General features: G+C 42.8%; 1 protein-coding gene across 1 annotated transcript in view; it reads left to right on the top strand.

Annotated features, from left to right (window-relative positions):
• Positions 1-26133, top strand: part of LOC124720315 (guanine nucleotide-binding protein subunit beta-2) — a 144814-nt gene that overhangs the window by 41824 nt on the left and 76857 nt on the right. The window contains exon 3 of the mRNA XM_047245620.1: positions 7867-8012. Within this exon, the coding sequence (XP_047101576.1) occupies positions 7867-8012 (146 nt within the window). The remainder of the gene's footprint in view (positions 1-7866; positions 8013-26133) is intronic.

The following is a 26133-nucleotide window of genomic DNA, read 5'->3' as shown; positions in this document are numbered from 1 at the left end:
CACCAAACAACTGATTTAGAGATAATCGACAAAATGTTTAAAGCACTTCAACAAAAGCAGTATAAAAGTTCTTGCCACATATGTGTTTTTATTCTATGTTAATGGATTTGAGAACAAAATGATACAAATATGAAACTTCCTGGCAGATTAAAACTGTGTGCCCGGCCGAGACTGGAACTCGGGACCTTTGCCTTCTGCGGGCAAGTGCTCTACCAACTGAGCTACCCAAGCACGACTCACGCCCGGTACTCACAGCTTTACTTCTGCCAGTATCTCGTCTCCCAACTTCCAAACTTTACAGAAGCTCTCCTGTGAACCTTGCAGAACTAGCACTCCTGACAGAAAGGATATTGTGGAGACGGAGTGGAAGGATCAACCACCGAACTTGAACAGGATTTCTTGCGACGTCCGCAACGACCAAACACAACGATAAACAAAGAACAAAAAAAAATGGTTGGTAGAGCACTTGCCCGCGAAAGGCAAAGGTCCCGAGTTCGAGTCTCGGTCGGGCACACGGTTTTAATCTGCCAGGAAGTTTCATATCAGAGCACACTCCGCTGCAGAGTGAAAGTCTCATTCTGGAAACATCCTCCAGGCTGTGGCTAAGCCATGTCTCCGCAATATCCTTTCTTTCAGGAGTGCTAGTTCTGCAAGGTTCGCATGAGAGCTTCTGTAAAGTTTGGAAGGTAGGAGACGAGGTACTGGCAGAAGTAAAGCTGTGAGTACCAGGCGTGAGTCGTACTTCGGAAGCTCAGTTGGTAGAGCACTTGCCTGCAAAAGCCAAAGGTCCCGAGTTCGAGTCTCCGTCCGGCACACAGTTTTAATGTGCCAGGAAGTTTCATATCAGAGCACACTCCGCTGCAGAGTGAAAATCTCATTCTGGAAACACCCCACATTCTGTGGCTAAGCCATGTCTCCGCAATATCCTTTCTTTCAGGAGTGCTAGTTCTGCAAGGTTCGCATGAGAGCTTCTGTAAAGTTTGGAAGGTAGGAGACGAGGTACTGGCAGAAGTAAAGCTGTGAGTACCGGGCGTGAGTCGTGCTTGGGTAGCTCAGTTGGTAGAGCACTTGCCCGCAAAAGGCAAAGGTCCCGAGTTCGAGTCTCGGTCGGGCACACAGTTTTAATGTGCCAGGAAGTTTCATATCAGAGCACACTCCGCTGCAGAGTGAAAATCTCATTCTGGAAACATCCCCCAGGCTGTGGCTAAGCCATGTCTCCGCAATATCCTTTCTTTCAGGAGTGCTAGTTCTGCAAGGTTCGCAGGAGAGCTTCTGTAAAGTTTGGAAGGTAGGAGACGAGGTACTGGCAGAAGTAAAGCTGTGAATACCGGGCGTGAGTCGTGCTTCGGTAGCTCAGTTGGTAGAGCACTTGCCCGCGAAAGGCAAAGGTCCCGAGTTCGAGTCTCGGTCGGGCACACAGTTTTAATCTGCCAGGAAGTTTCACTGAGTAAACAGTTTGTCACAAAATATGAAGAAGCATTCACAGAGCATGCTTGGAATCACATGAGGTTTTATTAGAACAAAGAAAAAATACTAAAGTTCAAAAAATGTCCAACAGTTGGCGCTTCATCTGATCAGAATAGCAATAATTAGCATAACAAAGTAAGACAAAGGAAAGATGATGTTCTTTACAAGAAACGCTCAATATGTCCACCATCATTCGTCAACAATAGCTGTAGTCTAGGAATAATGTTGTGAACAGGACTGTAAAGCATGTCCGGAGTTATGGTGAGGCATTGGAGTCGGATGTTGTCTTTCAGCATCCCTAGAGATGTCGGTCGATCACGATACACTTGCGACTTCAGGTAACCCCAAAGCCAATAATCGCACGGACTGAGGTCTGGGGACCTGGGAGGCCAAGCGTGACGAAAGTGGCAGCTGAGCTCACGATCATCACCAAACGACGCGGGTAAAAGATCTTTCACGCGTCTAGCAATATGGCGTGGAGCGCCATCCCGCATAAAAATCGTACGTTCCAGCAGGTGTTTATCAGCCAGGCTGGGGATGATGCGATTCTGTAACATATCGGCGTACCTCTCACCCGTCACGGTAGCAGTTTTGCTGTCCAGCGCCATCTGTCGGACATTTTGTGACCTTTGTTTTTTTTGGTTCTAATAAAGCCCCATGTCATTCCAAGCATGTGTGTCAATTTTTACCTCTCTATCTACATTATTCCGTGATTTATTACGTTTTCAAATTTATACTGACTTTTTGATCATCCAGTAGACAAGGAACAGCAAAGGGCTTATAACGCCTGAAATCACTTGTGTTTTACTCGATGACTTTCCGTCAATTACTACGAACTGTGACCTCTCTGACAGGAAATCACAAATCCAGTCGCATAACTGAGACGGTATTCCATAAGCACGCAATTTCACTACAGGCCGCTTTTGTGGTACAGTGTCAAAAGCATTCCGGAAATCCAGAAATCCGGAATCGATCTGAAATCCCTTGTCAATAGCACTCAACACTTCACGTGAATAGAGAGATAGTTGTGTTACACATGAACGACGTTTTCTAAACCCATGTTGACTGTGTGTCAATAGACCGTTTCCTTCGAGGTAATTCATAATGTTCGAACACAACATATGTTCTAAAATCCTGCTGCATATCGACGTTAACGATATGGGCCTGTAATTTAGTGGATTACTCCTACTACATTTCTTGAATATTGGTGTGACCTGTGCAACTTTCCAGTCTTTGGGTACGGATCTTTCGTCGAGCGAACGGTTGTATATGATTGTTAAACATGGAGCTAATACATCAACATACTTCGAAAGGAACCTAATTGGTACATTTGCTTCTACGTTACTCATGTTGGCAGCTGGAATATTTACTTCGTCTACTTTTGTGAAGGCATTTCGGAAGGCTGTGTTTAGTAACTCTGCTTTGCCAGCACTGTCCTCGATAGTATCTCCCTTGCTATCGCGCAGAGAAGCACTTTGATTGTTTCTTGCCGCTAACATACTTCACATACGACCAGAATCTCTTTGAATTTTCTGCCAGGTTTCGAGACAAAGTTTCGTTGTGGAAACTGTTATAGGCATCTCCCATTGAACTCTACGCTAAGTTTCGAGCTTCTGTAAAGGATCGCCAGTCTTGGGGATTTTGCGTCTGTTTAAATTTGGCACGTTTGTTTTGTTGTTTCTGAAACAGTGTTCTGACCCGTTTTGTGCACCAAGGAGGATCAGCTCCGCGTTTGTTGGTTTATTTGGTATAAACCTCTCAATTGGTGCCGATACTATTTCTTTGAATTTAAGCCACATCTGGTCTACACTTAAATTATCAATTTAGAATGTGTGGAGTCTGTCTCTCTGGAAGGGGTCAAGTGAATTTTTATCTGCTTTTTTGAATGAGTATATTTTTCGCTTATTTTTCGAGGATTTGGGGATTACAATATTCAATCTCGCTACGACAACCCTGTGTTCACTAATCGCTATGTCGATTTTGATGCTGGTTATTAACTCAGGATTATTTGTTGCTAAGAGGTCAAGTGTGTGTTCACAACCGTTTACTATTTGCGTGGGCTCATGAGCTAAGTGGTCGAAATAATTTTCAGAGAATGCGTCTCAAGTCTTCTTGAAATAGCGTAGAAGGAACATGCAGCTTCTCGTTGACCATTACATGACCTCGATCAAAGTCAGTGAGATGTTGATAATGGCATCTTTGTCACCTTAAAGGCGTTCTTCACTAACATCAACTCATCATGTCCAATGCCAAAGACATCTAACGCTCACGACTGTTACAGCATGTATTTAAAACGAACCTCATCTGCATCTGCATAGTGGTACTACTAGCGCAACTCAAGTGCGAATGGCGCAAAGTTTGATTAGACATCATCTTTCAGATGTAGAAAAACACCTGCCAACTTTCACTTCTGTCGTAAAATTCGTTCTAAGTGCTGTAATTTTTTTCTGTCAGTGTATTTTGTAGACAGTATCCACATATACCAATGAATGTACCCACTCAATTATGTAATCGTATGGTACGTAGTTCAGAAGCTGTGACTTCACAAAAACTGTGACACATGAAAAGCTAGCTTTTGTCTAAAACACTGTACTCATCCAGCGTTAGACAACAAGGAAGGGGGATGGGGAAACACAGCACAAAATGTGTAACGAATAGATTTTTTTGAAAAAAAAACAAACAAAAGAATTTCCAAATCATCCAGGAAAGCGTCTAATGCGGTTTATTTATTTATTTACACGTCAAGTTCCGGAGGACCAAATTGAGGAGGAAATTTGCAACGTCATGGAACATGTCATTACACGAAATTACAACATAAAAATAATAACAGATAAAAATAAAATGTTTATGAACCCGAAAAAAGTCAGTCCATAAGTTTAATGCAGAAAGAATCAGCTTCATTTTTCAAGGAACTCCTTGCCAGAATATAAGTTGTTGTGGTCTTCAGTCCTGAGACTGGTTTGATGCAGCTCTCCATGCTACTCTATCCTGTGCAAGCTTCTTCATCTCCCGGTACCTACTGCAGCCTACATCCTTCTGAATCTGCTTAGTGTATTCATCTCTTGGTCTCCCTCTACGATTTTTACCCTTCACGCTGCCCTCCAATACTAAATTGGTGACCCCTTGATGCCTCAGAACATGTCCTACCAACCGATCCCTTCTTCTAGTAAACTTGTGCCACAAACTCCTCTTCTCCCCAATTCCATTCAATACCTCCTCATTAGTTATGTGATCTACCCATCGAATCTTCAGCATTCTTCTGTAGCACCACATTTCGAAAGCTTCTGTCCTCTTCTTGTCCAAACTATTTATCGTCCATGTTTCTCTTCCATACATGGCTACACTCCATTTCAGAAACGACTTCCTGACATTTAAATCTAAACTCTATGTTAACAAATTTCTCTTCTTCAGAACCGCTTTCCTTCCCATTGCCAGTCTACATTTTATATCCTCTCTACTTCGACCATCATCAGTTATTTTGCTCCCCAAATAGCAAAACTCCTTTACTACTTTAAGCATCTCATTTCCTAATCTAATACCCTCAGCATCACCCGACTTAATTCGACTACATTCCATTATCCTCGTTTTGCTTCTATTGATGTTCATCTTATATCCTCCTTTCAAGACACTGTCCATTCCGTTCAACTGCTCTTCCAAGTCCTTTGCTGTCTCTGACAGTATTACAATCTCATCAGCGAACCTCAAAGTTTTTTTTTCTTCTCCATGGATTTTAATACCTACTTCGAATGTTTCTTTTGTTTCCTTTGCTGCTTGCTCAATATACAGATTGAATAACATCGGGGAGAGGCTACAACCCTGTCTCACTCCCTTCTGAACCACTGCTTCCCTTTCATGTCCCTTGACTCATATAATTGCCGTCTGGTTTTTCTACAAATTGTAAACAGCCTTTCGCTTCATGTATTTTACCCCTGCCACCTTCAGAATTTGAAAGAGAGTATTCCAGTCAACATTGTCAAAATCTTTCTCTAAATCAGTTATGTAAATAAGGAACAGGAGCGGCCCCAACACTGATCCCTGGGGCACTTCCCAGTTGACTGTACCCAACCAGACCCCACATCACAGCCATTCTAAACATTGTGAATAGTGACCTTTACCTGTCTGTTGCTAAAGTAAGAGGTGAACCAATTGTGAGCTACTCCCCATATTCCGTAATGGTCTGACTTCTGGATCAATATTTTGTGATCGACACAATCAAACGCCTTACTTAAATCAAAAAATATGCCTAGTGCTCGAAACCTATTGTTTAACCCAATCAGTGCCCCACAGAGAAAAGAGAAGATAGCATTTTCAGTTGTTAAACGACTTCTAAAACCGAACTGTACATTTGATCACAAATCGTGTGATATAAAATGATCAATTATCCTTACATACACAGCCTTTTCGATAACCAGATTGTTGCCCATAGCCAAACCTTCAACCTGCTGATATAGGTTCCATTTTACGGAATGTTCCATTTTGGGGCCCTTACTTTTTCTTGTGTATATCAATGACCTTTCATCAGTAACAAAATGGCTCTGAGCACTATGGGACTCAACTGCTGTGGTCATCAGTCCCCTAGAACTTAGAACTACTTAAACCTAACTAACCTAAGGACATCACACACATCCATGCCCGAGGCAGGATTCGAACCTGCGACCGTAGCAGTCGCACGGTTCCAGACTGCGCGCCTAGAACCGCGAGACCACCGCGGCCGGCTTTTCATCAGTAACATTACCAGATGCCAGGTTCATTTTGTTTGCCAATGATATAAACATTGCAGTGAATAGCAAATCAAATGTAGTCTTAGAAAGATCAGCTAATAAAATATTTTTGGACATTAATCGCTGGTTCTTAGCCAATTTCTTGTCACTAAACTTTGAAAAAACACACTAAATCCAGTTCAGAACTTGTAAGGGGTGTCCCACGAGTATATGTCCAACATACGATGACAAGCAGATAGAAGAAGTGGACAGTGTTAAATTCTTGGTATTACAGCTTGACAGTAAATTCAACTGGGAGGAGCACACCACAGAACTGCTGAAGTGTCTTAACAAATCTCTATTTGCAATGCGAATTGTGTCAGACATAGGGGATATAAAAATGAACAAGCTGACATACTATGCTTACTTTCATTCCATAATGTCATATGGGATTATTTTTTTGGGCAATTCATCAAGCCAAGCTAAAGTTTTCCGGACACAAAAACGTGCAGTAAGAGTTATATGTGGTGTAAACTCAAGAACATCCTGCAGAAGCCTGTTTAGGGAACTAGGGATACTAACTACTGCTTCCCAATATATTTATTCTTTAATTAAATTTGTCATTAAAAATATATCACTTTTTCAAACCAACAGCTCAATTCATGGAATCAATACTAGAAATAAAAAGAATCTTCACAAGGATTTCACGTCACTTAGTCATGTACAATGAATGAATGAATGAATGATCGTATGGCATTTATCGCTGGGAGGCCCCATGTGGGGAAGTTCGATCGCCATATTGCAAGTCCTTTTTAGCTGACGCCACTTCGGCGACTTGCGAGTCAATGGTGATCAAATGATGATGAAGACACAACACCCAGTCATCATGAGGCAGAGAAAATCTCTGACCCCGCCGGGAATCGAACCCAGGACCCCGTACAAGGGAAGCGAGAATGCTACCGCAAGACCACGAGCTGTGGACAGTTTTGTACAAAATGGTGTGCATTATTAAGGAACAGACATTTTCAATAACTTGCCAGCAGCCATAAAAAGCTTAACAACCAATAAAATTCAGTTTAAGAGAAGCCTAAAGGATTTCCTTCTACTCCATTGATGAATTTCTCAGTAGAACCAACTGATATATATAATAGAACCAACTGATAAATATATATATATATATATATATATATATATATAATAGAACCATATATATATATCAGTTGGTTCTAATGAGAAATTCATCAATGGAGTAGATATATATAAAGTACAATATATCTTCTGCACAATTTCAGTGCAGTAATGTGTTCATTGTAAATTAGTGTGTGTGTGTGTATGTAAGTACAATCTAACTTCTGCACCATTTCAGTGCAGTAATGTGTTCAATGTAAATAAGTATTGTAGTAGTTGTATCACACGTTTATTACCTTATAAATAAATAAATAAATAGAACTTTTTTATTTTAAATTTAGTGCATTAGTATTTGTAAACTGATTCTTTCATATAGTGTTCATTAAAAAATGACGATCATTGCACTTGGGACCTATGGAATGGTACATTAGCTTATTTGTTTTAGTTGTAAATATTTGTCATGTATTGTTGTTTTTCTGACATGTTCTACATCCTGGAGGACCTCCTCACTACGGATCAATTGAAATGAAAGTAAATCTAATCTAATCTATATTGTGTTGTGTGTTGCCAGGATGAGCAGCAGAAGGTGGCGGATGCGAAGATCGAGGAGGTGTGCGGAAACATGTCGGATCTGCCGCGCATCCGACTCACCACCAAGAAGCTGCTCAAGGGACACCTCAACAAAGTCAACTCGGTCCACTACAGCGGCGACAGCAGGTCGGTCGCACCACACCTGCTCGACCCCTGGCTGTCACACTGTAGCGTCTTGCCCAAAGACCGCGTTGTCCCCACACTGTGGGCGCCATCTTCTCCATCTCAGTGTTACCCCTTGCAAGATCCCCTCGCTTCTAAACTGATACTGCTATTACTCAGCTTAGCCGCGAGTCCGTAGAGGGTGGTGTACGTGACGTACAGTATGACTGGACTGCATTCCCACCAGGAATTTGCGAGTGTAAGTCGGACCTTCCTCGATCCGCCTCGGTGGGTCGTGTCGTGCAGCTCTCGTAAATGTCGTCCCGTGCAGATTCTTCATTGGCGTATTGGGTGTCTCTGTCGGTGGAAGCTAATTATCTGAAACTGCTGTCGATCAACTTTGGGGTATCTACTTACTCGAAATTAACATTCAGAATGCCGTAATGTCACTTTTATTCCTATTAGATCAATAATGAAACACTCGTGTCACAAACTACTCGTAACCGAGAGCACGGCTACCGTCGAACAAGACAGGAAGAGCTCTTAACGCCGACTGCCGACTTTGGCGCGCAGTCCGTATCTCTTACTAGTTTCGTCACAGTTCGTGGATTTCCGATCAAGTTCGTACTTACTAAGATATGCATTTGTTAATGAACGGGTGTGAATTTTAACGAGGCAGAATCATGATAAATAGTTTTAAACATCCAGAGGCACCTCGTAGTACTCATGTTGTCATAAATGACTTCAATTATTAAATACGAATAAACAAAATGGGTGACTTTGGCGCCAAGATGGCGGTACTTCCCGTCACGTATATTTACCAGGCCGACGCCTGTTGCTACGGTCCAGCGCCGAGCCCCAACCCGCTATGCGCGACATATGGTCGCGTCGTCACCTAGCCAGCCAGCCAGCCACCGTGGGAAATGCTTTCCGACTCGTGGCCGGCTACGGACTACAGCACTTCCTAACTATCGTGAATACATCAATGAGAGACAATAGTTTATTAAAACTGGTAAAAATGTCTTCCTCACGTAAGAGGCACCTTACACCCTTTCGTTGGCTTTTTTCTTTTTTTTTTTTTCTTTTAGTCATCACTCAAAGAAAATACAAACTATTTCTATAAATTTTTAATTAATGGTATATATATATATATATATATATATATATATATATATATATATATATATATATATATATATATATTTTTTTTTTTTTTTTTTTTGTCATCAGTCTACTGACTGGTTTGATGTGGCCCGCCACGAATTCCGTTCCTGTGCTAACCTCTTCATCTCAGAGTAGCACTTGCAACCTACGTCCTCAATTATTTGCTTGACGTATTCCAATCTCTGTCTTCCTCTACAGTTTTTGCCCTCTACAGCTCCCTCTCGTACCATGGAAGTCATCCACTCATGTTTTAACACATGTCCTATAATCCTGTCCCTTCTCCTTATCAGTGTTTTCCACATATTCCTTTCCTCTCCGATTCTGCGTAGAACCTCCTCATTCCTTACCTTATCAGTCCACCTAATTTTCAGGATTCATCTGTAACACCACATCTCAAATGCTTCGATTCTCTTCTGTTCCGGTTTTCCCACAATCCATGTTTCACTACTGTACAATGCTGTGCTCCAGACGTACATTCTCACAAATTTCTGCCTCATATTAAGGCCGATTTTTGATATTAGTAGACTTCCCTTGGTCAGGAATCCCCTTTTTGCCATTGCTAGCCTGCTTTTGATGTCCTCCTTGCTCCATGCGTAGTGCGTTATTTTACTGCCTAGGTAGTCGAATTCCTTACCTTCATCTACTTTGCGACCATCGATCCTGATTAAGTTTCTCGCTGTTCTCATTTCGACTACTTCTCATTACCTCCATCTTCCACCGATTTACTCTCAAACCATACTGTGTACTTATTTAGGCTGTTCATTCCGTTCAGCAGATCATGTAATTCTGCTTCACTTTCGCTCAGGATAGCAATGTCGTCAGCGAATCGTATCATTGCTATCGTTTCACCTTGAATTTTAATTCCACACCTGAACCTTTCTTTTAGTTCCCTTATTGATTTCTGGACGTAGAGATTGAACAGTAGGGGCGAAAGCCTACATCCTTGTCTTACACTCTTTTTAATCCGAGCATCTCTTTCTTAAGCAACGGCCTTGCCGCAGTGGATACACCGGTTCCCGTGAGATCACCGAAGTTCAGCGTTGACGGTCGTGGTTGGCACTTGGATAGATGACCATCCAGCCGCCATGCGCTGTTGCCATTTTTCGGGGTGCACTCAGCCTCGTGATGCCAATTGAGGAGCTACTCGACCGAATAGTAGCGGCTCCGGTCAAAGAAAACCATCATAACGACCGGGAGAGTGGTGTGCTGCCCACACGCCCCTCCTATCAGCATCCTCAACTGAGGATGACACGGCGGTCGAATGGTTCCGATGGGCCACATGCGGCCTGAAGACGGAGTGGTGGATTTCTTTCTTGGTCGTCCACTCTTATTATTCCCTCTTGGCTGTTGTACATATTGCATGCGACATGTCTCTCCCCATAGCTTACCACTACTTTTCTCAGAATTTCCAACATCTTGCACCATTTTACAATGTCGAACGAATTTTCCAGGTCGACAAATCCTATGAACGTGTCTCGATATTTCTGTAGTCTTGCTTCCGTTATTAACCGCAACGTCAGAATTGCGTCTTTCGTGCATTTACCTCTCCTAAAGCCAAAATGATCGTCACCTAGCGCATTCTCAATTTTCTTTTCCATTCTTCTGTATATTATTCTTGTAAGCAACTTGCATGCACAAACTGTTAAGCTGAATGTGCGGTAATTGTCGCACTTGTCAGCTCTTGCCATCTTCGGAATTGTGTGGATGATGCTTTTGCGAAAGTCAGATGGTATGTCGCCAGACTCGTATATTCTACACACGAACGTGAATAGTCTTTTGTTGCCACTTTCCCCCACGATTTTTCAGAAATTCTGATGAAATTTTATCTATCCCTTCTGCCTTATTTGGTCTTAAGTCATCCAAAGCTCTTAAAATTCCGATTCTAGTACCGACTCCTGTTTCTTCTTCTTTCACATCAGACAAATCTTCCCGCTCATAGAGGCATTCAATATACACTACTGGCCATTAAAATTGCTACACCACGAAGATGACGTGCTACAGACGCGAAATTTAACCCACAGGAAGAAGATGATGTGATATGCAAATGATTAGCTTTTCAGAGCATTCACACAAGGTTGGCGCCGGTGGCGACACCTACAACGTGCTGACATGAGAAAAGTTTCGAACCGATTTCTCATACACAAACAGCAGTTGACCGGCGTTGCCTGGTGAAACGTTGTTGTGATGCCTCGTGTAAGTAGGAGAAATGCGTACCATCACGTTAATGGTAAGTAGTGTAGTACCAGAGGTGGCTTTTTATGTTATGCAGAGTCTCTGAAAATATCATTCATTTATCTATTATAGTTTCTTGATATAATTGGGCATGTTGTTGTTGTTGTTGTGGTCTTTAGTCCTGAGACTGGTTTGATGCAGCTCTCCATGCTACTCTATCCTGTGCAAGCTTCTTCATCTCCCAGTACCTACTGCAGCCTACATCCTTCTGAATCTGCTTAGTGTATTCATCTCTTGGTCTCCCTCTACGATTTTTACCCTCCACGCTGCCCTCCAATACTAAATTGGTGATCCCTTGATGCCTCAGAACATGTCCTACCAACCGATCCCTTCTTCTGGTCAAGTTGTGCCACAAACTCCTCTTCTCCCCAATCCTATTCAATACCTCCTCATTAGTTATGTGATCTACCCATCTAATCTTCAGCATTCTTCTGTAGCACCACATTTCGAAAGCTTCTATTCTCTTCTTGTCCAAAATATTTACCGTCCATGTTTCACTTCCATACATGGCTACACTCCATACAAATACTTTCAGAAATGGCTTCCTGACACTTAAATCTATACTCGATGTTAACAAATTTCTCTTCTTCAGAAACGCTTTCCTTGCCATTGCCAGTCTACACTTTATATCCTCTCTACTTCGACCATCATCAGTTATTTTGCTCCCCAAATAGCAAAACCCCTTTACTACTTTAAGTGTCTCATTTCCTAATCTAATACCCTCAACATAACCCAATTTCATTCGACTATATTCCATTATCCTCGTTTTGCTTTTGTTGATGTTCATCTTATATCCTCCCTTCAAGACACCATCCATTCCGTTCAACTGCTCTTCGAAGTCCTTTGCTGTCTCTGTCAGAATTACAATGTCATCGGCGAACCTCAAAGTTTTTATTTCTTTTCCATGGATTTTGATACCTACTCCGAATTTTTCTTTTGTTCCCTTTACTGCTTGCTCAATATACGGATTGAATAACATCGGGGAGAGGCTACAACCCTGTCTTACTCCCTTCCCAACCACTGCTTCCCTTTCATGTTCCTCGACTCTTATAACTGCCACCTGGTTTGTGTAGAAATTGTAAATAGCCTTTCGATCCCTGTATTTTGCCCCTGCCACCTTTAGAATTTGAAAGAGAGTATTCCAGTCAACATTGTCAAAAGCTTTCTCCAAGTCTACAAATGCTAAAACGTAGGTTTGCCTTTCCTTAATCTTTCTTCTAAGATAAGTCGTAAGGTCAGTATTGCCTCACGTGTTCCAGTATTTCTACGGAATCCAAACTGATTTTCCCCGAGGTCGGCTTCTACTAGTTTTTCCATTCGTCTGTAAAGAATTCGGGTTAGTATTTTGCAGCTGTGGCTTATTAAACTGATTGTTCGGTAATTCTCACATCTGTCAACACCTGCTTTCTTTGGGATTGGAATTATTATATTCTTCTTGAAGTCTGAGGGTATTTCGCCTGTTTCATACATCTTGCTCACCAGATGGTAGAGTTTTGTCAGGACTGGCTCTCCCAAGTACATCAGTAGTTCTAATGGAATGTTGTCTACTCCCGAGGCCTTGTTTCGACTCAGGTCTTTCAGTGCTCTGTCAAACTCTTCACGCACTTTCTGGACACATCCCCCAGGCTGTGGCTAAGCAATGTCTCCGCAGTATCCTTTCTTTCTGGAGTGCTAGTTCTGCAAGTTTCGCAGGAGACCTTCTGTAAAGTTTGGAAGGTAGGAGACGAGGTACTGGCAGAAGTAAAGCTGTGAGTACCGGTCGTGAGTCGCGCTTCGGTAGCTCAGATGGTAGAGCACTTGCCCGCGAAAGGCAAAGGTCCCGAGTTCGAGTCTCGGTCGGGCGCACAGTTTTAATCTGCCAGGAAGTTTCGTATCAGCGCACACTCCGCTGCAGAGTGAAAATCTCATTCTGGACACACACCCATGCCCGAGGGAGGACTCGAACCACCGCCGGGACCAGCCACACAGTCCCTGACTGCAGCGCCTAAGACCGCTCGGCTAATCCCGCGCAGCTCAGTGTATTCCATCCAAGTGCAAGCACGCGCTGTTCCCACATTGTGGCCAACAGTAGCCAAGCCCTTTACTACGTAGCTGTTGTATTCATCAAATGCCCTCGATGTCGGACATAAACCTGTGGCAAGAAGGGAATCCCCTAGCAGCGAAAATGGATGCCGTTGTTGAGGTGGCTTGCTTGCACACAGCAGTTACACTGTCACAACACAGAGCCAAATAGGGTTAGGCAACACTCTGGCAAAGTGATGGCAACACAGTTAGCAATAATTTAAACTTTACTTTACTTCACTGTCCGGAGATTTGTTTCAAAGCCTTTCAGCCCAATGTCGGGCCAAGTCCAATGTTTCTCTCTTCTCAAGCCATAGTTCGTCAAGAGTACACCTTGTGGGGCAGATGTAACACTGTAGAAGGTGTTTCATATCCTGAACTTCACCACAGTCGCATTTGTTGTCTCCTTCGTCCTTGAAGTCCCATTTGACTAAAAATTATTAATAGATACGTAACAAATACTTGGCTGGACTATGAAGAAGGGTGTGGCAATAATTCACACTGATGTGTCTTTGCTTTGGTCTAGTCTTGCATCTGGTAAAAGTTGACTACCACCACTAAAGCTGAATTACTAAATAAGATTTTTCGAAATTCCTTCACCAAAGGAGACGAAGTAAATATTCCAGAATTCAAATCGAGAACAGCTGCCAACATGAGTAACGTAGAAGTAAATATCCTCGAAGTAGTGAAGCAACTAAAGTCACTTAAGGGGGGGTAGGACGTCAAACGGGCCGACTTGGAGCAGGAGAGGCACCACAGGACATTTTAATTTCCACTGTCTATACTTTCACAAGTAAATTCATGGAACTTTAACAGCATGACCAGGAAGGATTCAGGATTCAGACTCATAGCAGTGGAAGTGCAAAAACATAACAAAATAAAATTTTTTTAGATACGAAATTTCATCATTTTTCCCTTACTGTTGGCTGCATTTGTTGCTATAGGTAAATTTTTCTTCACAAGTAAGAGAGATTCTTTGATGAATTTTGCACAGCATACAAACCATACTTACAGGTGTATGAAACTCTAGAATTTTCCAAATCTATTAAAAACTGTGATAAGAATAGAGACAATTAACTACAAAATTTGATTTTTTTCTAAACATAAAGTTTAAAACGTAATAGCTCATTCATTTTTTCATAAATTAAATAGATTCTAGAGTTTCAGACACCTGTAAATATGGTTTGTATGCTGTGAAAAATTCATCGAAGAGTCTCTCTTACTTATGAAGAAAAGTGTAACTATAACAACAAATGCAGCCAATAGTAAGTGAAAAAATGATGAAATTTCACATGTAAAAAATTTATTTTGTTATGTTTTTGAACTTCCGCTGCTGCGAGTGTGAATTTTGAATCGTTCCTGGTCATGCTGACAAAGCTTTATGAATTTATTTGTAAAAGTATAGACACTAGAAATTAAAATGTCCTGTGGTGCCTCTCCTGCTCCAAGTCGGCCCGTTTGACGTCCTACCCCCCCTTAATAAAAACAAGTCTTCCGATCCAGACTGTACACCAATTACTTTCTTCTAAGAATATGATGGTTCAATAGCTCCATACTTAACAATCATATAGAACTGCTAGCTCCTAGAAAGATCTGTGCCGAAAGACTGGAAAGTTGCGCAAGTCACGCCGCTACACAAGAAAAAAAATAAGAGTAATCCGCTGAATTACAGACCCGTCCCTAACGTCGATATGCAGTAGGATTTTGGAACACGTGCTGTGTTCGAACCAGATGGGCTGGGCTACCTTAAAGAATACGATTTATTGACAAGCAGCCAACACGTGTTCAGAAAATATCATTCTTGTCAGACACAAGTAGGTGTTGATTCTCACAAAGTAATGAGTTCTGTCGACAGAGGATACCAAAATGATTCCATATTTTTATATTTCCAGACTTTTTTGACACCATTCCTCACAAGTTACTTCTAATCAATTTGGGAGTCCTATGGAGTGTCATTTCACACATGCGAGTCGATTCGTGAATTTCAGCCAGAAAGGTCAGTTTGTAGAAATTCACGGAGAGTGATCGAGCAAAACAGAAGGGATTTCTGGTTTTCCCCATGGAAGTGTAATAGGCCCTCTGCTGTTCCTGATCTACATAGGAGACAATCTGAGCGGGTCTCTTACACTGTTAGCAGATCCTGCTATCATTTACCACCTCGTAAAATTATGGGTAGATCTAAACCAATTGCGAAATGATTTAAAGAAGGCATCTGTATGGTGCAAAAAGTGCCAATTGACCCTATATAAAGAAAAGTGCCAGCTCATTCAAATGAGTACTAAAAGGAATCCGTTAAATTTCGGTTACACGATAATCACACAGATTTAAAGGTTGTCGATTCCCCTAACAAGTAAACTACCCCAAGCGGTTACACTCCGATTCCGATTGGCTTATAATAAGTTAAAGTGTAGAGCAGAATAGGAGACACATATTCTTTTATACTTGCCCATATGCAAATTAAGAGGGTGAAACGCCCCCTCGAAAAAAAAACCTGAGTTTCGTATTTCTGAACGAATACCATTGTTGCGGTAACATACACATTCAAGCGCCAAAAAAAACTGGTATAGACGTGCATATTCAAATACAGGGATATGTGAACAGGCAGAAAACGGCGTTGCGGTCAGCAATGCGTATATAAGACAACAAGTGTATGGCGCAGTTGTTAGATCGGATACTGCTGCTGCAACGGCAGGTTACCAAGATTTGAGTGAGTTTGAACGACGTGTTATAGTCGGAGCACGAGCTATGGGACACAGCATCTGCAAGATAGGATGAAGTGCCAATATTCCCATACAACCTGAGCCGTGGTAAAAATTGCTGTTTTGAAGAGCGCGCCGCAGCGCCTAGTGTGAAGCAGTCGCCTTCCGTTTCTGGCGGTGGCGCCGCTGTGGCAGTCGCAGCTTTGGTGTCTCCCTCTGGTGGGAAAGGGGAAAGGTTGCCTGTTCACGTGCATTTAAGGGGCGCTGTGAGCTCGGCAGTTGGTTAGTCTGAGTCGGTGCAGTCTGGGAGAGTCTGGTCAGTTGGTCAGCCGGGTCAGTGTGGGGCAGTCAGTGTCTGTCTGTCGTCCAGAGTGGTAGTATATGTTAGGCCGCCAGTCTCCTCGAGTTTGCTCAGGCAGTGGTCATTGGCGGTTGGATCGATCGGTTGGTCGGTCGCACACTGAGACACGAGATGACTTGTCCGTCTTGAGCGTCGGCGCATGTGAGGTCGCCACGTGTCGAGTGGGCCGCGGCGTATAGCGAGGGGTAGTGGCTTCGCGGCCGACACGAGAGCAACAGGAGTCAACCCACGACGTCGGTCTGGCCGGTGCGAGCTGCGACGCCGTGAGACGGGAGATCGGCGCGCCTTCCTGCGTCCGTTGAAGCGGCTGGCAGCGGACGGTCCGGGAGAGCGTTTTGGGGGTGCTGCGCCAGCTCTTCGGGAGACATCGCTGTTATTAGAAGTGATTCGTGATATGTTGTTCCAGTCATGAACCGTAAATTTACTTTCAAAATCGTTTCTTAAAGAATTTACTTTATTTACTAACAATTCAACAAGAACATTAACACATTTAATCACACTAGGTGAGCGTGGAAGTAGCTGCGAGGAAGTAGCTGCTGAAATCATAACAAAATACCTTTTAACAAATGGGAATGTTATTCACTTTACTATCGCCTAAAAGCATTTTTTTAAAAGAAACAGATTTAAAATTATAATCAGAAAGCACCCTCTAAATATCGAAGTTACAATTTATTCAGAGGCAGAAAGAAACAAGTTTTGACTGTATGAGCTTTTGCGCAGAGAACCTTGCCGCTCCCTTTTGACACGGCCATAGTTACGACCGCTCACAACAACCTCTGAAAGACTACACTGGTGCAAATCTGCAACACACCAGATAGCTTTAAACTAAGAGTTTTAACACAAACTATGTACCCCCGTAGGAGGGATGGGAATGGTACAAAACACCAACAATTAAAATATTAACCTTACCACCGAAGATGGAACTTGATTTTAACTTCTAAGAAAAGTCTTACGGTGAAAGGGTGGCAACTTTATATACTAAAATGATCATTTAAATAAAAACCCATGAAATGGAATCTCACATAAAATTCTACAAGGTTGGCCAAACAATAGTTCAGATGCTCTACAGTACTCAGATACCGCCTCTCAAGATCATAGGCAATAAGATCAAAACATATTTCAGGTATTAGGCCGTTACACTCCAAGCAATAAATTCGTTAACACACCAAATCCGACAAACATGACAGAGGCAGCTACTAACAGTAGATTGATAGGGAGATTAGCGAACAACCCGAACCGCAGGTTGCTCTAACCCGCCCCTACTCCACAAGGGAAAAACGGACCACCCAATTCATAAATAACCACCTTCCCGCGGGTGGGCAGGCGGAGAAGAATGGTGGGACGACCCCAAAACAAACGGCTGGTGAGCTCACCAAGAAAACAAGTAGAATTTAACAAGTAAATGAAACAACATGTCTCCAATCACTTAACTTCTAATAAACTGCAATTTCTGGCGAAGACCTGGCGCAGCACCCCCAAATCGCTCTCCCGAACCGTCCGCTGCCAGCCGCTTCAACGGACGCAAGAAGGCGCGCCGATCTCCCGTCTCACGGCGTCGCAGCTCGCTCCGGCCAGACCGACGCCGTGGGTTGACTCCTGTTGCTCTCGTGTCGGCCGCGAAGCCACTACCCCTCGCTATACGCCGCGGCCCACTCGACACGTGGCGACCTCACATGCGCCGACGCTCAAGGCGGACATCTCGTGTCCCAGTGCGCGACCGACCAACTGACTGATCCAACCGCCAATGACCATTGCCTAAACAATCTCGAGCAGATTGGCGGCCTAACACACACTACCACTCTGGACGACAGACAGACACTGACTGCCCCACACTGACCCGGCTGACCAACTGACCAGACCCTCCCCCAACTGACCCTTGCCGAACTCACAGCGCCCCTTAAATGCACGTGAAACAGCCAACCTTTCCCCTTTCCCAACAGAGGGAGACACCAAAGCTGCGATTGCCACAGCGGCGCTACCACCAGAAACGGAGGACGACTGCTTCACACTACGCGCTGCGGCGCGCTTTTCGAAGCAGCAAGTATTACCATGGCTCACAAACATTTCACGAGTGTACTGTGAATATCAGAAATCTGATAAAACACCAAATCTCCGACATCACTGTGGCCAGGAAAAAGATCTTACAAGAACAGGACCAATGACAACTGAAGAGAAACGTTTAACGTGGCAGAAGTGCAACCCGTTGCACAAGCTGCTGCAGATTTCAATGCTGGACCATCAGTAAGCGTCAACGTGCGAACCATTCAACGAAACATAATCGATGTGGGATTTCGGAACCGAAGACCCATTCGTGTACCCTTGAGGACTGCACGACACAAAGCTTTACGCCTAGCCAGGGCCTGCCAACTCTGACATTGGACTGTTTATCACTGGAAACATACTGCCTGGTCGGACGAGTCTCATTTCAAATTATATCGAGCGGATGGACGTGTATGGGTATGGAGACAACCTCACGAATCCATAGTCACTACATGTACGCAGGGGAGTGTTCAAGCTGGTGAAGGCTCTGCAATCGTGTGGGGTGTGTGCAGTTGGAGTGATATGGGACACTTGACACCTCTAGATACGTCTCGGACAGGTGACACCTACGTAAGCATTCTATGTGATCACCTGCATCCATTCATGTCCATTGTGCATTCCAACGCACTTGGGCAATTCCAGCAGAACAATGCGACACCCCACACTCCAGATTTGCTACAGAGTGGCTCCAGGAACGCTCTTCTCAGTTTAAACACTTCCGCTGGCCACCAACACCCCCCCCCCCCCCAAGACATGAAGACTAAGTATATCTGGGATGCCTTGCCACGTGCTCTTCAGAAGAAATCTCCACCCCTTCATACTCTTACGGATTTATGGGCCATCCTGCAGGATTCATGGTGTCAGTTCCCTCCAGCACTACTTCAGACTTTAGTCGAGTCCATGCCACGTCGTGTTGTGGCAAGTCATCGCGCTCGTGGGGACCCTACACGATATTAGGCAGGTGTACCATTTTCTTTGGCTCTTCAGTGTATGAAGAAAAACTTCAAATAAAAGTCCTATGGTCTGTTATGTTCGTTAGAACGATCCACCCAGATCAGTCGAAAAAGTCATTTTTTCAAAATCTCCATTCCTCACTGCTTTGTTTTTCATTTCGATATTTGGCTAATAGCAAAATGTGTAGCATCGTTAATACCATATTCAATCAAATGTGGTGGGTGATGCGGTTTTCCAAAGAATCATTTGTCAGAAATAATCTAGAAATATCTCTATATCGCTGTACATGCGCCCAATATGTGTCCGCTTCAGTGCCAGTTGTGATCTTCCGTTGCTTAACAAGTCTTTCCCAGATAAATATATTTTTATATGTATATTCTTCAGATATAGATTGATTTATTTTTTCTTTTAATTTTATGGAATGTAAAATATCTTGTGTTGTTCAAATCTGTGTGAAATCTTATGGGACTTAACTGCTAAGGTCATCAGTCCCTAAGCTGACACACTACTTACCTAAATTATCCTAAGGACAAACACACACACACCCATGCCCGAGGGAGGACTCGAACCTCAGCCAGGACCAGCTGCACAGTCCATGACTCTTTTGTTGTATTTGTGTTTTCTTTTCATTTTGGGTTGCTTTTCCTTTTCTTTGTAAACTTTTAAGATTGAAACTGTATGCACATTGTTGATCCAACAATATTGTAAATCTGTACAATAACGAGGAAACGGAGAACTGTTTGAGTAAAAAAAAAGGTCTCTCATACTTAGGTGGTTTCTTGTACTAAGCATATTTAAAATGATTGACGAATATGGAGGAAGAAAATTCGGTGTGAATGGGGGACTAAATTTTTAGAACATTATTTTTTTAAATGCAAGTTAACGTCGTAATTAAACAGGGTGTTCATATTACACTACTGGCCATTAAAATTGCTACACCACGAAGATGACGTGCTACAGACGTGAAATTAAACCGACAGGAAGAAGATGCTATGATATGCAAATGATTAGCTTTTCAGAGCATTCACACAAGGTTGGTGCGGGTGGCGACAGCTATAAGTTTCCAACCGATTCCTCATACACAAACAGCAGCTCACCGGCGTTGCCTGGTGAAACGTTGTTGTGATGCCTCGTGTAAGGAAGAGAAATGCGTACCATCACGTTTCATAAAGGTGTGATTGTAGCATACCGCGATTGCGGTTTATCGTATCGCGACATTGCTGCTCGCGTTGGTCGAGATCCAATGACTGTTAGCAGAATATGGAATCGGTGGGTTCAGGAGGGTAATACGGAACGCCGTGCTGGATCCCAACGGCCTCGTATCACTAGCAGTCGAGATGACAGGCATCTTATCCGCATGGCTGTAACGGATCGTGCAGCCACATCTCGATCCGAGTCAACAGATGGGGACGTTTGCAGGACAACAACCATCTGCACAAACAGTTCGACGACGTTTGCATCAGCAGGGACTATCAGCTCGGAGACCGTGGCTGCGGTTACCCTTGACGCTGCATCACAGAAAGGAGCGCCTGCGATGGTGTACTCGACGACGAACCTGGGTGCACGAATGGCAAAACTTCATTTTTTCGGATGAATCCAGGTTCAGTTTACAGCATTGTGATGGTCGCATCCGTGTTTGGCCACATGGCGATAAACGCACATTGAAAGCATGTATTCGTCATCGCCATACTGGCGTATCACCCGGCGTGATGGTAGGGGGTGCCATTGGTTACACGTCTCGGTCACCTCCTGTTCGAACTGACGGCACTTTGAACAGTGAACGTTACATTTCAGATGTGTTACGACCCGTGGCTCTACCCTTCATTCGATCCCAGCAAAACCCTACATTTCAGCAGGATAATGCACGACCGCATGTTTCAGGTCCTGTACGGGCCTTTCTGGATACAGAAAATGTTCGACTGCTGCCCTGGCCAGCACATTCTCCAGATCTCCCACCAATTGAAAAGTCTGGTCATTGGTGGCCGAGCAACTGGCTCGTCACAATACGCTAGTCACTACTCTTGATGAACCGTGGTATTGTGTTCAAGCTGCGTGGGCAGCTGTACCTGTACACGCCATCTAGTCTCTGTTTGACTCAGTGCCCAGGCGTATCAAGGCCGTTATTACGTCCAGAGGTGGTTGTTCTGGCTAGCAATTCTTATGACCAGTAGTGTATATATGGTTGTTCCAGTTTAAATTGTATGTAACTGTAATGCCTAGGTAGTTACAAGCAAACCTACCCATGGGATACCTTCGATTTTCATCGGCTTTGAATATGTTGTAGTGTCGAGCAAAATAAGAGACACAACTTTTTTATATTTGCCCGTTTCGCGGTTAAGGGTGTGAAACGCTTCCTTGAAAAAAAAAAAAACGAAGTTTAATATTTCTGAATGAATAGCGTTGAAAAGGTAACAGATAAAATAACAAAAAAAATTTAAAAAACTTCTAAGAAGGTTCTATGGTTTTTAATGTACATTAAAACTGTGCGCCCAGATTTGTCTAAAAAGTCATATTTTCGAAATCCCCTCTCCTTCCCGCTCCTCCCCCCTCCCTCCTCTACCTCACTGTTTAATTTTTCATTTCGACATTTGACGAACAGAAATATGTAGCCGGCCGAAGTGGCCGTGCGGTTAAAGGCGCTGCAGCCTGGAACCGCAAGACCGCTACGGTCGCAGGTTCAAATCCTGCCTCGGGCATGGATGTTTGTGATGTCCTTAGGTTAGTTAGGTTTAACTAGTTCTAAGTTCTAGGGGACTAATGACCTCAGCAGTTGAGTCCCATAGTGCTCAGAGCCATTTGAACCATTTGAACTCATGACCTCAGCAGTTGAGTCCCATAGTGCTCAGAGCCATTTGATACAGTTCCGCACTGTCGCCTGATAAACAAAGTAAGAGCCTACGGAATATCAGAGCAGCTGTGTGCTGGATTGAAGAGTTTTTAGCAAACAGAGCACAGACGATAAAGTAACCACTGGCGTGCTACAGGGGAATGTTATGGGACCATTGCTTTTCACAAAATATATAAATGACCTAGTAGATAGTGTCGGAAGTTCCATGCGGCTTTTCGCGGATGATGCTGTAGTATACAGAGAAGTTGCAGCATTAGAAAATTGTAGCGAAATGCAGGAAGATCTGCAGCGGATAGGCACTTGGTGCCGGGAATGGCAACTCACCCTTAACATAGACAAATGTAATGTATTGCAAATACATAGAAAGACGGGTGCCAGGTTGAGATTCATTGGGAGAGTCCTTAGAAAATGTAGTCCATCAACAAAGGAGCTCATCAGTGTGGGATCCGTATCAGGTCGACTTGACGGAGGAGATAGAGAAGATCCAAAGAAGAGCGGCGCGTTTCGTCACAGGGTTATTTGGTAAGCGTGATAGCGTTACGGAGATGTTTAGCAAACTCAAGTGGCAGACTCTGCCAGAGAGGCGCTCTGCATCGCGGTGTAGCTTGCTGTCCACGTTTCGAGAGGGTGCGTTTCTGGATGAGGTATCGAATGTATTGCTTCCCCCTACTTATACCTCCCGAGGAGATCACGAATGTAAAATCAGAGAGATTCGAGCGCGTACGGAGGCTTTCCGGCAGTCGTTCTTCCCGCGAACCATACGCGACTGGAACAGGAAAGGGAGGTAATGACAGTGGCACGTAAAGTGCCCTCCGCCACTCACCCTTGGGTGGCTTGCGGAGTATAAATGTAGATGTGTATATATATATATATATATATATATATATATATATATATATATATATATATAAGCATATTATTATTCAGATTGTTAAATTAAATACTGTCTCTACAAAGGTGTAACTTACTCCGTGGAAGAGCTGCAACATTGTTTCTTTTGGCTACATCTAAAAAAACCTTTGTAACCGTTTTTTCACGTAAGTTTCTTGTTCTCGATGTATACTGTAAACAGAAAACTGGGAGTAAAGTTTAATATGTCTGAGGCACTGCACAAATGAACCATAGGAAAACTGTGACACCAATTTCTCCCAAATTTCGCAACTCAGTATATAATTATAAAGATCGATAATAAACTAAAAATCAGGCGGTTTTTGTTTTGTACATTGCAGTAAAGTCAACGGAACAACGCGTACCCTCAGGCATCAAAAACATTACAAGAAATGTCGCGCTACACAGAGAGAAGACGCACTTACAGAAGGGAATCACTTCCCGAAACGCATAGTGTAAAATATAAATAAAAGAAAGTCTGACTGGTAGCTGAAAAGTTGTCCATAAGGTTTGATGTAAATGACATAAAAAGTCGTTGTACTGTTTTGACTTCAGTGCCTCAGGTGCCAACATTTTACCCACAAATTTTCTTAATTGCACGATTTTTAATTATTTTGTTTTACACAGTAATAGTTTCCCATTTGTGCAAAATCCACAGCAATTATATTGTTTTGCATTAGTTTTTGAATACATTGACAATGGAGAGCTAATGTTTACGTAGCAAGAAGTTTAAATACGAAATGTAGACCTAATGCAGGTACGCAAAAAGATAATTACTGACACAGTAAGTTTCAAATAGTAGCTAAATTTGCATAAATTGTATCTGATTTGATAAAAGTATATATATAAAAAGTTACAATCGATGTAATGTGAATCCATTGCTTAGATGGCAACTATTATTAAAATATTCAAAGCGAATCGTTATTTCCGTATAATTTTCCCACATCCACATCTACATCTACATCTACATGAATACTGTGCAAATCACATTTCAGTGCCTGGCAGAGGGTTCGTCGAACCACCTTCACAATTCTCTATTGTTCCACTCTCGTATAGCGCGCGGAAAGAACAAAGACCTATATCTTTCCGTACGAGCTCTGATTTCCCTTATTTTATCGTGGTGATCGTTCCTCCCTACGTAGGTCGGTGTCAACAAAATATTTTCGCATTCGGAGGAGAAAGTTGGTGATTGGAATTTCGTGAGAAGATTCCGTCGCAAGGGAAAACGTCTTTCTTTTAACGATTTCCAGCCCAAATCCTGTATCATTTCAGTGACACACTTTCCCCTATTTCGAAATAATACAAAACGTACTCCGTCAATCGTATTTGGTAAGGATCCCACGCCGCGCAGCAGTATTCTAAAAGAGGTCGCACAAGCGTAGTGTAGGCAGTCTCCTTAGTAGGTCTGTTACATTTTCTAAGTGTCCTGCCAATAAAACGCAGTCTCTGGGTAGCCTTCCCCACAACATTTTCTGTGTGTTCCTTCCCATTTAAGTTGTTCGTAATTGCAATTCCTTGGTATTTAGGTGAATTTACGGTCTTTATATTTGACTGATTTATCGTGTAACCGAAGTTTATCTGCTTTCTTTTAGCACTCATGTGGATGACCTCACACTTTACGTTATTTATGATCGACTGCCACTTTTCGCACCATTCCGATATCATTTCGAAATCGTTTTGCAATTTGTTTTGATCTTCTGATGACTTTATTAGTCGCTAAACAACAGCGTCATCTGCCAACCTAAGATGGCCGCTCTGATTGTCTCCCAAACCGTTTATATTGTTAAAGAACAGCAAAGCGCCTATAACACTACCTTGGGGAGCGCCCGAAATCACTTCTGTTTTACTCGATGACAGCAAATCACAAATCTAGTCACATAACTGAGAAGATATTCCATAAGCACGCAATTTCACTACAAGCCGCTTGTGCGGTACAGTGTCAAAAGCCTTCCGGAAATCCAGAAATACGGAATCGATCTAAAATCCCTTGTCAGTAGTACGCAATAGCGAATAAACAGCTAGTTGTGTTTCGTAAGAGCGAAGTTTTATAAACCCATTTTGACTGTGTGTCAATAGACCGTTTTCTTCGAGGTAATTCATGATGTTCGAACACGATATGCTCGTATGTTCCAAAATCCTTCTGCATATCGACGTTAATAATATAGGCCTGTAATTTAGTGGATTACTCTTGCTACTTTTATTGAATATTAGTGTGATCTGTACAACTTACCAGTGTTTCGATACGGATCTTTCGTCGAGTGAACGGTTGTATATCATTGTTAAGTATGGAGCTATTGCATCAGGATACTGTGAAAGGAACCTAATTGGTATACAGTCTGGACCAGAAGACTTGCTTTATTAAGTGATTTAAGTTGCTTTAATACTCCGACGAAATTTACTTCTATGTTACTCACATTGGCAGCTGTTCTTGATTCGAATCTGAAATTTGTACTTCGTGTTCTTTTGTGAAGGCATTTCGGAAAGCCGTGTTTAGTAACTCTGCTTTGGCACCACTGTCTTCGATAGTATCTCCATTGCTATCGCGCAGAGAAGGCATTGGTTGTTTCTTGCCCGTAACATACTTTACATACGACTAGAATCTCTTTTGATTTTCTGCCAGGTTTCGAGAAAAAGTTTCGTTGTGGATCCTGTTATAAGCATCTTGCATTGAAGCCCGCGCTAAATTTCGAACTTCCGTAAAAGATCACGAATGTTGAGGATTTTGCGTCTGTTTAGATTTGGCATGTTTGTATCATTGTTTCTGCAACAGTGTTCTGGATCGTTTTGTGTACCAAGGAGGGTCAGCTCCGTCGTTTGTTAAATTATTTGATATAAATCTCTCAATTACTGCGGATACTATTGTTCTGAATTCAAGCTACACCTGGTCTACACATATTA

This window comes from Schistocerca piceifrons, chromosome 11 (assembly GCF_021461385.2).
Source record: "Schistocerca piceifrons isolate TAMUIC-IGC-003096 chromosome 11, iqSchPice1.1, whole genome shotgun sequence".
In the NCBI taxonomy this organism is placed as follows: Eukaryota; Metazoa; Arthropoda; class Insecta; order Orthoptera; family Acrididae; genus Schistocerca; species Schistocerca piceifrons.
The sequence above is the reverse complement of the archived record's forward strand: the minus strand, read 5'-3'. Positions and strand labels throughout refer to the sequence as shown.